General features: G+C 49.9%; 2 protein-coding genes across 9 annotated transcripts in view; one reads left to right on the top strand and one right to left on the bottom strand.

Annotated features, from left to right (window-relative positions):
• PLCG1 (phospholipase C gamma 1) overlaps positions 1-5,899 on the top strand; it is a 101,196-nt gene extending 95,297 nt beyond the window's left edge. For 4 of the 6 annotated variants that reach the window (XM_075901320.2, XM_075901324.2, XM_075901321.2 and 1 more), the window contains 4 exons: positions 133-294; positions 1,926-2,014; positions 3,317-3,504; positions 5,272-5,899. In XM_075901320.2, the coding sequence (XP_075757435.2) occupies positions 133-294; positions 1,926-2,014; positions 3,317-3,504; positions 5,272-5,314 (482 nt within the window). In that variant the 3' untranslated portion in view covers positions 5,315-5,899. The remainder of the gene's footprint in view (positions 1-132; positions 295-1,925; positions 2,015-3,316; positions 3,505-5,271) is intronic. The other 2 variants (XM_075901323.2, XM_075901322.2) reach the window with 1 other exon arrangement.
• Positions 5,900-10,909: 5,010 nt separating this feature from the next.
• Positions 10,910-14,663, bottom strand: part of ZHX3 (zinc fingers and homeoboxes 3) — a 70,377-nt gene continuing 66,623 nt past the window's right edge. For all 3 annotated transcript variants that reach the window (XM_006121885.4, XM_075901326.2, XM_025184015.3), the window contains exon 5: positions 10,910-13,004. In XM_006121885.4, the coding sequence (XP_006121947.3) occupies positions 12,994-13,004 (11 nt within the window). In that variant the 3' untranslated portion in view covers positions 10,910-12,993. The remainder of the gene's footprint in view (positions 13,005-14,663) is intronic.

The raw sequence follows: 14,663 nt of genomic DNA, 5'->3' as shown, positions 1-14,663 counted from the left end.
GCACTAAATAAGCCAAACTTCAAGTATATTTGTCTGTGAAATTGAACAGGGAGAAGCCGTGGGAAAGCACCGTACTGCAGCAAAGTTAATGCTGGGGCTGGGTTTTGATTGGTTGATTGTGGTTTTACGCAGCGGACAATGGTCTGAACCCCTTCTGGCCCCAGAAGCTCTTCAGTTTCCAGATCTGCAACCCCGACTTCGCCTTCCTGCGCTTCGTGGTGTATGAGGAGGACATGTTCAGTGATGAGAACTTCTTGGCACAGGCTACGTTCCCGGTGAAAGGCCTGAAGACAGGTAAAGCTGTCCAGCTGCAGGCATGTGCATGCCCTTCCCTCTGTGTCTCAGACTTTGTGGCAGGAGGACCTACTCTCTCGGGGCCAGGGGTCAGCAGCATGACAGTGAACAGTGCTCACCAGGGATGTAAAATCCTGGTTAATCAGTTAACGAGTTAAATAGTATGTTTAACTGATTAACCAATTAAACGAGGGGAAAAGAGGGGGGCTGGAGCATCCCCACTTTGCAGTGGCTGAGGGCTGCTCCAGCCAGGCCAGACCTGCCGCAGACGCGGGCTACTCCAACTAGGCTAGAGTGCTCCTGCCCACGACACCCCTGCCCATCGCACGCTGGGCCGTACCCGCCACAGATGGGGCTGCGGAGCATCCTGCTTGCAGCGGGTGTCGGGCCAGACCCACTGTTGCTCCAGGTGAGCTGGAGCGCCCCCACCCTAGGTGGGTCCCACAGGGCTGGAGTAGCCCCCTTCCTGCAGGCAGATGTGGGGCTGCTCCAGCTCATCACTGGGTGAGTCTTACTGGTTAACCATTCACATCCCAAGTGCTTACATCACCTTTTCTCTGCTGCCTGTTCCTAAGCCCCCTCCTCACCTTCTGGGGCTGGCGTCTGGGTTCATCACCTGCATCCAAAGCCTCCTGCGTGGGCCACCATTAGGACTCTGCTGTTAGTGGGTTGCTCAGCAGACTGAGCTTTGCTGTCCTTGCATCCTAACCGCAGAGCCACGCATACTGTCTGCAGGGCGCTGCTGGTGTCCCACTCCCTTTGCAGCTGTATCTGTTTTCCTTCAAACACTCAGCTGCTCTGACAGTTCCTGGGTTCGGGAGGGCGCGGAGGAAGGGAGAGGAGTGCATCCCTGCGGAGCATTTGGTCTTTGTGCAGCAAGCAACCATCATTGCCTTGGCCATGCTCACAGAGGTTGAAATGCGGAAGAGCTTTAGAACCCAGCGGGGCAAAAGCCTGCTGAGATCTCCTGGCAGGAAGCTCCGGCCAGGTGTGTTCAGACTAGCAATAACGCAGATAATAGGGATGTAAAATCCCATTTAATTAGTCAGACTGTTAAACATGAAGTTAACCGATTAAACGGGGACAAGCTTGAGCAGACGGAGGCTGCTCTTGCTGGGTTGGAGTGCTCCTGCCCCTGGCACGTCTGGTCTGGGCCCACTGCAGATGAGCCCCCACCGGTTAACCGTTAACATCTCTAGTGGGTAATTGACTTTGGGGAAAATGCTCATTGGAACAGTCGGTAGAAACACAGTAGAGTCTCCATCCCCTGCAAGCTTTAAATCCGGGCAGGATGCCTTTCTCAGAAGTTACAGGCTTGATGCAGGAAATACTAGTAAGTCAGAACAGTCCCTTCCATCCCTAAAATCAATGAGTTTCAGCTCCTATAGTGAGAGCCCAGCACAAAGTCTATACACAAGCTTCTTTAACACCCCCAAACCAACAATTAAGTGGGCACCGATAGAGTGGGTTGCAAGAAATCCCCCCTTCTGCTTTGTGCTGATTAGAGCACGCAGGTGCGTGCACTGTAGCGAGCGGCCATGTACATGCAGCACTGCTCGTGCTGTGCATGGCCCGTTAGCCAGCCCTTCCCTGGGTTTCCTTCAGTAACGGTCGTGCTCTCTTTGTCTCAGGGTACAGAGCTGTGCCGTTGAAGAACAACTACAGTGAGAACCTGGAGTTAGCCTCCCTGCTTGTTAAAATAGAGATCTTCCCTGGCAAGGTAAGGCTGGTCCTCTTGCATTTTGTCCTACTGGGCAGCACAGGAGAGCAGATGCACTGATGGGCTTAGAAACCAAGGCTTGGCTGGTGCAGAGGGCTTTGAGTTCCCTGGATGGCTAGGGATACGTCTGCAGTGCAATGAGAGCTGTGACCGCAGCACCAGGAGTCTGTCCAGCTGGCATAACAGTAGCAGAACAGGTGTGCAAGACCAGCCTGGACTCCAGCAGCCAGTCTATGCTGCCACCTCTTCACGGCTCTCTCCTGGGCTAGCTAGCGCAAAGCTAGCTTGGGGGTGTCTGCGCAAGCTGCTCTCGCCTGCAGTGTAGACACACCCTGGTGAGACTGTAATTCATGGTTTCCTCACCCCCTTCCTAATCTTACTTTGCATCTGCAATTGTACAACCTGGGCTCCCCATCTCATCCGATCTGCCTGTTGGGACGAAGACGCTGTTGAGCAGCTCGCTGCTCCAGGAAGCGGGATGGCCCTGCCCACCGAGAGTCGGCATGGACCTGGTGCTCCACAGCCCGGCATGCAGAAGGTGCTCTCTTCTGGGTCTTACGGAGGAGGCCCCAGCCCATTGGCGATGGTTAAAGACCCCCACTGCTTTCTCCCCCACGCTCACTGTGGCACAAGCAGGATTTTGAAAGGCCTCCTCTGTCCTAAACACTGGAATGTGTCATGCTTTAGCTCAGAGCAGCCCCCTTGTCTCTCACAACAAACCACCCCGCCGGGAAGAACTGGCAGGCCCTGCTCAGGAGACCAGCATGGCACAAGGCAGGGCTCGCTGGCCCGAGGCGCATTTCGCCCAGTGGGGTGAGGCAGAGGTGAGCAAAGCTCTGGAGATGAAGCTTGAACTCCCCTGCCTGTGTCTTCACTGGATCGTTACTCCAAACCTCCCATCTGACCAGGTATAAATCTAGCTTTCAGGCCCCGGAGACACTGGTTTCTAAACGAATTCCCTCTGGGGGAGGGCTGAGGGGAGGGGCTGATATCTCATCTCAGTTGGGCTGGTCCATGAACAACTTTTGCCTGAAGGATTGGTAATTCTCTGTCCAGCAGAAGGGCTCTTAAAAAGCAAAGGCTTGCCCTAAAGCCAGCGGTGTCTGTTAAAACCAGGGCAGAGGTCTAGAGAGCATCAGCACACAATTGCTTGTGCATTTGCACATCTAACTTGTTCACACCACCTTTCTGTTTGCAGAACTCCACACAGTTCTGGTTCCTTGCAGCCCTGTTAGCCTGGTAGAGAATGTGCAGTCCCAGGGCTGTGCTTTACAAATCACTTCCCCTTCTTTCTGATTCAAGCAGGAAAACGGAGAAATTAACCTCTTCGGCGCCTCAGCCCTCCGAGAACGGACAGGAGACCCTTCAGGTCAGCTCCTGACAAACCGAGCCCGGGAAGGGTCCTTCGACGCCCGCTACCAGCAGCCATTTGAGGATTTCCGGGTGTCGCAGGAGCAGCTAGCAGACCATTTTGACATCAGAGAGCGAAGGTAACACAGTGGAGTTTTGCACTGGGACTTGTTCTCTGTACCTTGAGTTCCTGTGATGCAAATCAAGCATGGCCGGCATCCAAGCTGCCCTTGATTTTAATCAGCACAGTGTCTATTGCCTAGTGTATTTTCCTTATTGTTTCCTTGTGGCCAGTGTTCCCTCTAATTGTTTGTCCGTGTGTGGAATGAATTTTGTTGTGCGCCCCAATACGGAGGGGCTGTGTCACACACCAGATGCATATTGATGCACATAACAAAATACATTGTACCTATGGACGATCTGTAGCGGGGTGGGGCTGCGAGGTTCAGAATGTGGGAGAGGGCTCAGAGTTGGGGTGCAGGGGGAGCTGAGGACTCTGGCTGGGGTGCAGATGGGGATGGGAGGTTTGCGGTATGGGTGGGGCTCAGACTGGCACAGATGGCTGAGGTGCAGGGGGAGTGAGGGTGGTGTGGACTCTGGGGTGGGGCTGGGGATGAGGGCTCCCAGCTACAGGCTCCCCCAGGAGAGGGCTCCCCCCATCCCTTTCATAGCAGCAGCTGCAGGCCTGGTGAGAGGTGCCATGCCAGTTCCAGTGGGGCTAGGTTGGGCTGAGGGAGGGGCACCTCTCCCCATCGTGGCAGGTCTATGCTGGGGCTGGGGGAGGGGCCCCTCTCCCCTGTCTGTGGCAACTCATTGCTGTGGCTAGAAGAGGCGCATTTCCTCCATCTGGCAGCTCTGTGTGTGACAGACCTGAGCCCTTGCCTGGGCCTGTTCAGCAGCTTGTGACACTGTAAGGCTCTGATCTTGACAACCCCGGGAGAGCGTGAATCAGTGAAGGGTTTGGGTTAGTGGCAGAGCGAAGGCAGGGGATACCCTCCTATTCCTGGAGTGGCACTGGGCACAGGAGCGGGAGCCTGTTACGGAAGCCCTGTGTCAGGGCTGTTTCCGCACACTCCCCGCGTACAGTGCGACTTCTCCGTCCACACTGGTGCCTCGGGTCCCTGCCATGCTCCCGTCCTCCATGTTTTCTGTGTACTGAAGGGTAGACAAGTGAGGTTCATCTGCGGAGTCTGGGCCTGCAGGTGAGACGCGTCTCTCAATCACATAGTAAGGAGGGTCTGGTGCTCCAGCTCTGCCCAGCCCCTGGGTGGGAGCTGAGAACCTGAAAGTGCTTAAGCTGAGGCTCCTTTATGGAAACCTGGAAGCCAGGAATTTTGGGGCCTGGCTTCCAGGGTTTGGGGAAGCCCAGCCACACTCACTGCACTGGGGCCGGACACCTAAGGGCTTCCCGACTCATTTGGCTCTTAGGGCTGCCCCACTCATGGGAGAGAGAGTCCATTGGGCATCCTGGCCCAGGAGGCTGGAAGCCCTGACTGAGGTCCTTGACCAGTCCATGTTATGGGACTGCACCAACGCGACAGACCCTGGGAACCCAAGCAGCAGCTCCATGAAATGGACATTAGCTGACTAGCAGCCATGAAACTAAAAAGAACATCAGCTTCATCTGGGAATGTGACGATTTTGGTTTCTGAAACAGAATTTTCTAATTGCCAAGAAACTTCAGCAAACTGGGTGTCGTCCGATGGCAGAGCCTACTGTTCAAACATCGGATGTCTCTCAAACCCAGATCCACGGGTTTCAGGCAGCTCTAATAGGCCTGAGAGGAACAGATAAGGGCTTAGCAGCCCCAGGCTGGAACCATGTGACATTGGGATTGCTAAGTAGCGTGCTCGTTAAAGTCGCTGTGGCCGCCTTCATCTCAATCTCCTTTCCTCTCTTCCCTGCAGGGTACTGCGCAGGACCAGGGTGAACGGGGACAACCGGCTCTAGACCAACTTCCCCTGCTGAAAAGCACCTCCAGTGCTTGTGATTATCACGGAACGCTGTGAACTGGTTTCTATGGAAACGTCACTGCTTTGGCCTACTTTCAGGCAGCTTTTTCCAGTTTCTCCACTGGTGTGTGTTTGAATGGAGAAATGACAAAAACAAAACAAAACACCACCCAACTACCGTCTACTACACCAAGCCCGTAATCAAGTGTATTGATGTGCACAGACTGTCAGCTATATAAGGCTGGACCATAACTGTGTCTATAGTCAAACAACCCCCTTTGAGCCTATATCCTGAGAAATCTAGACCCCAGCACTGCTCAGAAGCTGGTACGGAAGCTTTTTACAGCATTAACTCGATGTAAATGTTTCCCACCACCCGTCCTGAGTGCCTGCATCATCTCCCTCCTTTGTGCTCCCACAGGGAGGTACTTTCTAAGAACTGGGCAGGATGCACCTCAGTCCTATTGTTGTTGTATCAAAGTACCTGTATAGCCTCGGCCTCTGGGTCCAGAAGTGAAACTCAAAGTTTACAAGGCCCCTCTTGTTTTCAGTTACAATAAAAAAGTCAGTGTTAAGTGTGTAACGTCTCCCCTTTCTCGAGGTTTGCCGCATTCGAGCTCTGCTGCAGCAGATCACTTTGTTCCCTGGAGGCCAGCGGGCCACGCTTGAGTGCGTTTTACACCAGCAGCTAGCTGTGGTTTGTGTGCAGTCTCTCTTACCCCTTCAGACAGATCCTGGAGCGTGCTCTCTCTCCGCCTTTGTGTCACTTTTGAGAGCCATTCAGGCAAGAGGCCTGAAGGACTGTGGGTTCCTGCTCTCCGTTTCCCAAGCTGCACCTCAGTGAGGGGATGTGCACTGTGGAACCCTCACGACCTCACCGTGTGTGCAGCAAGATGATGTGGCGAAAGCTGAGGCTCACCAGAGAAGTGACACAAGATACTGAGCCAAAGTCAGCTCCGCTGGAAGCAGGTGCAGCTCCTACTTGGCATGCAGCCACCAGCCTGGTGGTTTCTGGCAGCGCTGACGCCCAGCTGCTGAATTGAGTAGCTGTGGCTTAGGTTAGGAGCTGGCACTTTCAGATTTTGCTTTGACTGGTGGCTTCTCCAGCTGAGATTAAGACTAGTTGCTGCCACCCTCATTTTGGAGGTTTAACGTGGAGTAGAGGGAAGATAACAATAAACTAGGCTTAAACTGTACAGTTGTAGAGGGAGAGGAGGAACAATTCTGGCTCAGGGGTTCCATGCTCTGCAGAGTGAATGTGTCTTTTTGCGAGCAGAGCTGCAGCAGGACACGTGATAAAGAGCTGACTTTATCTAGTGTCTGAAAGCTGGGTTATTCCAAAGGGGCAGTATTTATAACGGGGGGAAGGTGAATGCCGGCTGACAGCAGGGTGTATGCTACAGTGAAGTGCACTATATTGAGTTGTTTGCTCTTGAATGGCGTCAGCCTGAGGCTTGTGTTCAGCTCGCGGTTTGTTAGCAGAGCTACCCCCTGAAGCCCCAAATGCCTAATAAAAGCCTCCAACTTTCCTTATTGTGTTTCATGCAGCAGAGGCTGAGTTGGGAGAAACAGCGATGCTCATGGTAATTATGCACTGGAACCGTTTTAATAGGCTCTTGTAACAAGGAGCACGTGTGCTGACAACCAGCTGAAACAGCAGTAACCAGGCAGGGAGAAGAGAGCTAGACACCTAGGAAGGCTGCAGAGGAATGTGGATCTTGAGGAGCCTGGGCCAGGCTGCTTGAGGGATGGAAGACTGCACAATGCGGACCAATGATGTAGGGAGCCCAGACAGCCCTTGAGCATTTCAGACCCTCCCATGCTCCCTAGGAGCCATCACTTGCCTTTAAGTCTAGGTGTGGGGAGTCGAGCAGCATTGCTGCTGGGTGTCAGGGGCTGCCTGTGTGTCTTTGTGCTCTGCTGGGCAAATTGTGCTCCCAGGCGTAGCCAGGCTCAGTGTGGGGGGGTGACCGCACAGAAGCCCGTGCAGACCCTATTGTCTCAGTGCTTGTTTTTTAAAAGGGGTAGAACAGAATTAGGAGCCGGATGTACAAAATCTGGCCAATTGAATACCTCTTCCACAGCAGCCCTGATGGATAGCGCTGGCCTACGCTACTGTAACAGCCTGCGTGTTCGGAAGGCAGCCAGGCAGAATGCTGTTAGTGGGGAGGAGGCTAACAAGGGTGATCCTAATTGGTCTGAATACCCAGTCCCCCCACCACCTCTGCTGCCTTCCAGGCTGCCCCCTCACGTACTCCCTGGATGCTGAGTCACATTTAGCCATCTGACACAACGGGGCAGCAAACCGGAAGTGCTAGCTGCTTTTATAGCTGAGTGGAGTATTTTACTGATTTAAAGGTGGGAGATGAAGAGGCGTGAGATGACCTTGCCCAGGGATGGGCTGGCACAGCCAAATCTGCTTGGACTCCAGTTACCTTTGAGAAATGTGCTTCCTGCTTCAGGCCCTCGCTGGGCAGCAGTGAACCCCCGGCTTTGAGAGAGTTGTAGCGCAACGCTGCTGTGCAGCAGCTCTGGCAACGCCCTCGGCACCATGCCTGACCCTTTAATCCCATAGTTGAAACTGATACAGACAGCACCGAGCCGCTCCTATTCATATTTTATTTTCTTTATTTAGGAACAACTGAAGGGGTTTCATTTCTTTCCACCAAGCTATATAAGCCAGCTCCCCTCCACCCACCTTCCACACAATTGACACATACAAAAGTAAGGGAAACTTGTGGTTCACTTCTCAGAAGTGGCATTGTTGCTACAGGGAGCTCTTACCCTCAGAATAAGAGCATGTAAAAAAGTCTATCGCTGGGATGAGTAGCCCTAGCACTAGCAATAACTATAGGCCACAATCACAGCCAGCTTTGTTTTTCTCTTTAAAAGTAAAAACTTTTTCACACAGATGCCATGTTAGCCCCCCCTAATTTAATTCTTTAAAAAAAAAATCCAAATGAGTTCCCTCTCCCTCCATACAATGAGTCATTTTTGCTGTTCCTTGCCCCATGGCCACCCATTCTAGTTTCCTTTGGATAAATCCACATGGAATCCCAAGATGCTTTCTTTTAAAAAATCTGTTGATAAGCACTGTGTTCCCCCAGGCAGCCTTGCTGTGCTGCCTATGTGGGGTGAAAAACTCCCAACAAAAATAATTGGGTGATGGCTGAGCCAAAAGTGCAACTTTAGCAAGATTTTTACCTCAACTCTCTTCACTAGCCCCACTGAACAGGCTACAAGAAATACAGCTACCAGGCCAGGAGAGAGTTGCTTAAGGCCAGCCTTCAAATGTGTGGCCAAGTGGAGTGGTGTGTTCTGTACTGAAATGAAGGACAAGAGTTTGGCTCATTTGTTTTCCTGTTGGTTTTTGTGTTCACTGTCCCTCTTGCTGCAACGCGCGCATCATCTAAGGGCTTTTGTGGAACTACTCTGAAATTCCTGGCAGAGCTCCTTGCCCCTAAGGCCACAGCAGGAACTAGCCTTGCAAAGACAGTGACTAAATCCTCTTCCATGCTGGCAGTGTCAACTGAAGCTTACATGTTTGTTTTGTATCAACTGACAAATTAAAATGGATGCAGAGTTCCGGGCTGGAGATTAGGGCAACAGGAGTCCCGCTCCTGTCTCTCTCAGAGATCATAGATGGGCCATTAAACTAGATACCCAACCTGATTTCAGTTTCATACCACAGCTGCCCTGTGCCTGACTGATTCTCATACTGTGCAAACGTTTGACACACAAGGGCTTCTGGAGAAGGGAGAGACAATTCTGCTTTAAATAGCTGAAACAGGTGCAAGTGCCCTGCAGACTACTGTAGGAAAGCAAGTCTGAGCAAGCACAGACAGTCCAGCTTGCTGTGCCACATTTGGAACTCAGCTGAATTTTCAGGGCTGCTGAGTGCCCACAGTTCTAGCTGAAGTTGATGGAGCTGTGCATTTTCAATATCTTTGAAAATTAGGCATTAGCTATACAGACTTCCCCCTCCTGTTTGTATGGACACATCACTGTGGTGTGCCCTAATTTTACCACCTGTTCCCTATTTTCCATGATTTAACCATCCCCAGCATGTACTAGCCCTCAAAAAGCAACATGATAGGCCAGATTCTCTCCTTGACATGTGGTCAGTAGGGAAGGGACAACAACACTGGGAATATATTCCCAATTTGCAAATAAATAGCAAAATGATTAATACAAGTACCAGTGAGGCTGGATGCCTGCAGGTAACTGTCAAATGCAGCCAGCTGAGTTTGGCACTGCTGTTCTGCAAAGGGCAGCTAATTAAACCTCCCTGCAGAGGTTAATTCTTTCTCTACATGAACTGCCATCCCATTGCCTCCCTTGTGAAACTGGAACTAGAAACTAAGCTGAGGAACCTGGTCTAATTAAATTGTATAGTGGGTTTTTTTTTTGGGGGGGGGGTTAAGTCCATTTTTGTACTAGCCAAAAATCAGAGCCCCATGTAAGCAGGTCTGCTCCTACTAATTAGCACATCCATTCTGTTTCCGGAATCAGGAAAACCTATGCTGCTTTAAAAAGAGATCTGAATGGATATTGATCTGGACAGCAAGTTACTAAGCACCCAAAGTTTCTGATTTTAAGCCAGCTTGTTTACAGAAGTCTAATGTTAGTAGGATGGAAGCAACAGCAGCAAACATGTAGACAAAAGGATTTTTACAGCTGTGCAGCCCAGTGTCCATAGGTTCCCTTTCAGCTGATGGAGTTGGAGAAGTTAAAGATTTCCTCTTAAGTACATGCTCTTTCACCACCCCCACTCTACCCAAGTCTCTCTTTTTATTCAGACCAAGTGACAATGATTGCTGCTTAGAGGCTGACAAAAGTTAAATACTGCCTAGGTGCAAAATTGTGGTGGCATTTCCTGCAACACACAATGCAGAAGTGCTGCAGATGGGACTGTCAAAACCACTTCACAGTGACCAGGAGCTGGTCCACAACTGCTTCAGTTTCAGGTGCACACACACTTCTAAGGTCTTGCACCAAAATCTTTGTATTCTGCCTCCTTCATTTCAAACTGTTTATCAAGTATTAGATAAGCTAGGGCTGACAGAAGCTCCCCCTTCTTTAGAACAAACCCCTTTGGAAATACCAACTAAAACTGGGGGGGGGGGAGGGGGAGGAGGAGAAACCATTTTTCTTTTGATGTTTAGGTTGGCAGCATTATCCCAGCTCCATTTTATTACTCCCACCTTCACCATGCACAGATCTATGCAATCCCATTCACTAGAATGCCCACCTTGAAGGAAGTCAGGCTGCGTGGATGTGTATTTGAAAATTCCTCTCCTGAAAAGAGATGAAACAGCCTGTTGTCTTTCCCCATCCACAAATAGGCAGTGAGCAGTTTTAACGCTTCAAGGCTGGAGTTTCTGGGTACACCAAGGCCAAAATCCCCTTGGCTCTCTAGACTCATCCTTTAGTTTTCTGGGCTGACTAAAATCCAGCTGCAAAAAAAATCAGCCAGTGCATGGAAAGATTTGAGAGACCAGCCCATGGGATAATTGCTCAAGCATTCCCTTATGTGGCCTGGGGATGGCTCTTCTTAAGTGTATGCCAAAAGAGTTACCTTGAAGGGGCAAAGTAGGTTTCCAACATATTTATGCAGCACACAGTACAGTGAACATTTCAATGTACATTTTATGCAGTAAAGAATCAGATGTGTATTTGAACAGTATATGTGCCTATTTAAATACTGCATGTATATAGAGAGTAAATGACTTACGTGTATTTGTTCTCTTTAGTTAACACTATACATACAGCCAGACTCTTAGGTCACTGGACTCCCAGCAGTAGAATCAAGAGTAATTGTCAGTTCTAGACATTTCTAGATTTTTCCCTCCTTTCCCAGATGTTTCAGGGTATACAAGATGACAGGTGCAGGGACTATGTAAACTGAGGTTCCAACAATCATTGTGGAATAGCCATCTCAGCTCATCAGAGCAAGAACATAGGGTCTCGGCCCTTGAGCTGCTCCAGGCTATGTTAAGATCACATCTTTGAGGGTCTGGCTAGTGTTGCCTCTAACAAAGGTTTTGTCTGACCTGTACAGCTGTCGTCTGCCTAAGAAGAAATGCTGTTATCAGCATGGTTCTCCAAATTGCCACAGACTGAACAAACAGACTTAGGTGCCCACTGGAGCCCTTTCAGTCCCAAGCAATGCTACGACTAGAGAGAGCTACTCCTTCATTATTGAATAATAAGGCCACCTAATTAAGGGCATGAGGGAAGGGGACTGCTACTCAAGAAGGTGGCTTAATCAAACACTGCCTTTGGACAAGCTGCTGGAAGAGATTTAAAAATACCAGCCTCTCTCTGTAAAACTTCCACTGGATCAGGTCATTTTGAGCTTGCAACTCATCCCTTTAATAAATATCTCCTCCCACTAAGAAAACCACCTTCCAAATTAAGAAAAACTACAATAGAATCAAAAAGAATCAAGAGGCTGCTTTAAAAACAGTAACAGCCCCAGACAGTGTACACATATACATATTAAAAGGGTATATAATTACATGAGCACTTAATATACCATGTAACTTTGCAACTTATTTATTGTCTAGTTCACAAAGACAGGTCTACAGTTGGAGGCCTAGGGAACATGACCTGGACCAATGAGCACAGGTTAATAGCAATTGCACAGCAGGATAAGAGAAGGAATCTAATTCAACTAGTGTTTAACAGGTAAGCTTACAGCCTGTAAAATGGGTTGCCTTCCTAAGAGAGACAATGATAACTTGAAACATTAGCAGAAACCCAATGTTTTGTCTGTTCTCTGACGAACAATTTGTTCTAGAGAAACAATGAAAGGGATTACAGGGCACGATGGAAAAATTAAGTGCTAGTTCTCAGTAATTAACATGAGGCTTGGAGACTAATGGGCCATGTTACATTCCATCACCTGACAAACAGAAATAAAATTGCTTCAGCCAATAGGGGAACAGATTACATCCAACTCCATCTCCTGACCTTTGCTGGCTCCTGACTCTACTGGATACTGGAGGATGTAAAATATCTAATTCTCAAGAAAAGAAATCTATAGCTACCCTCACCCCGCATTCATCCTGTTCTTGAAATTAAGACTGGCATATGGTTTCTCAGATCTTCTCTTCTCTCCTTCGGACACACATACTCAACGCTCATGATGGTGTTCACCATTGCCTGATCCAGGGACCCAAAAGTCAGGGACATATGCAACACTGCTAACACTTAGAGAACAAATACATTACAAAACCATGAAGATAAAAATGTATTGTGCCATGATAGTCCATTTTTATGCAAAAAATGTGCTTACACATTCAATGTCCAAAACTAATTATGCTTGTCAAGGCAGCTCTCTGCAAGTCAAAAGTTGGTTCCGTTCTCTGTATATGAAGATGAAATCTGAAAGTTTATCCCCTGGAGAGGAAACGAGCATCCTACGTCACAGGAGCTAGAAGCTCCCACTGACATCCTACTCTGGCCAGCTCATAAGATTCTAGATTAGGCTGCAAATAGCACTGCTCCGAGAGCCCAATTCTCTTGCTCTCGATCATTGATTGATGCGCTGTACTGGAAGGTCTCATTTTGGCAGTGCTTTTACACCATTCCCTGCTGCTGAGATTTGTATCAGGCCCATGGATTTAAAATCTTGCATGTAATCGCGGATCCTTCATAGCAGGCAGCTTAAGGTCAATCCGTTTCTGAAAAAGAAAATATAAAAAACAGTGTCAGAATACGTGTCACCTACTTGTGAAATCGGTACACAACGCTGCGAGCTCTTCCGTTGGAAGGTCTTTCTTCACGCTGGTTGGATCTTAAAATGAAGATAGAACAGGCTCCTGCTATAAGGAGGAAGGAACAGGCTTGGGGCAAAGGGTAGCAATTGCATGGGGGCAGGAAGGAAGCAGTAGCTACACCAAGGCAGCTGCGGCTGTTGGCAGGATGCCACCTTCTATGGCAGAAATCTGTTGCAGCTAAGCCCCGTTCTCCTTTGGACCCGCTCTGTTCCAGGGCTCTAACAAGATGGAGCATGGCCCTACCCAAATCCCAGCCAATATGAGCTCTTCCAAGAAGGGGAAGTAGCAGAGCTGATGTATTCTCAGCTGTGGGGTTAGTACCTGTAAGGTAAAAGACACCCTCCCCATAGCACCACCCTTCCAACACAGGTGCTAGGGAGGAGCAGAGTAGGATGGGGTGTCCCCACTCAGCAACTGGGATGGCGCAGGACATCAGGCTGGCCTGCCCATGTGAGAAAGTTCATTGGGAGGAGGGAGGCTGGGTTATGCTTTTGACCACTTGAGCTACTGGCAAAGGAGCCATCCCTTCTCCCTTCCCTCACTCGCCCCATGCCACTGATGGTGAGGGAACCATAGTGCCTTTCAGGGAAGCAGGAGCAAGGCCTGGGAAGAAGAGAGTCCTGGAGTGGCACAGGGACAGATCATAGGGCAAGCCAGAACTCGGGCCATGTTTGGGGCATGCTAATGGCAATAGCAGCCACTGCTAGTGCTGCTGTCCAAGCTGGCACAGCACCCAGCCCCATTCCTGTCAGAACGTGTGTGGGGGAAGTGTGTGGGGGGGGGTTCCCAACTTCTTCAGCCTGGTGGATGGATCCTCAGAGCAGGGAGAGCTCAGCAGAAAGCAGCAGCAACGGAGGCTTTTATCTTATATCCACATTCCTGCTCAGCACAAGAGCAGGGTCCCTTTAAAACCCTTGTCTAGAAACTGTGTTTAAAAACATGGGGGAGGGGGGCACTAAAAATTGGAACTGAATTCACTCAAGGCCTCCAAACCTAGCACCGCAGTGTGGCAGGCAGGAGCCTGGTTTCAGCCTCATCTGCTTTCACAAGGTTTTGCTGGCGAGGTTTAGCACAGAAACCGTCCAGCTGCTGAGGATCCTCAAGGAGACGCTTCTGCTCTGCATGGGGAAGGGGGGGGCCTCTGAGTGCAGTGTTCCCTGTAAGCTGAGCACTTGGGCAGCTCCCCAGGGGAGATTCCAAGGTTTCCTGCCTCCCACTCAGTAAGGCTACGTCTACACTGCACCTCTCTTGAGCAAAAGCCTATGCAAATGAAGCTTGGATTAGCATATTGCCGCACTTCATTTGCATAATTAATATGGGGTCATTTTGGCACAAAAACCGCCTGCTGCGCAAGAGCTGTTCCTCATCTTTTCAAGAACGGCTCTTGCCCAAGAGGGGGTTTTTGCACAACAAGGAGCTGTGTTGATGCCTCCTTTTTGCGCAAAAGCCTCTTGGGCAAAAACGGCCCCTAATTAATTATGCAAATGGAATGCAGCAACATTCTAATCTGCGCTTCATTTGCAGAGGCTTTTGCGCAAGAGAGGTGCAGTGTAGACGCAGCCC

The sequence above is a fragment of the Pelodiscus sinensis genome, chromosome 17 (genome assembly GCF_052426305.1).
Source record: "Pelodiscus sinensis isolate ZL-2025 chromosome 17, ASM5242630v1, whole genome shotgun sequence".
Lineage (NCBI taxonomy): Eukaryota > Metazoa > Chordata > Testudines > Trionychidae > Pelodiscus > Pelodiscus sinensis.
Note: the sequence above shows the minus strand (reverse complement) of the source record. Positions and strands in the feature narration are given on the sequence as shown.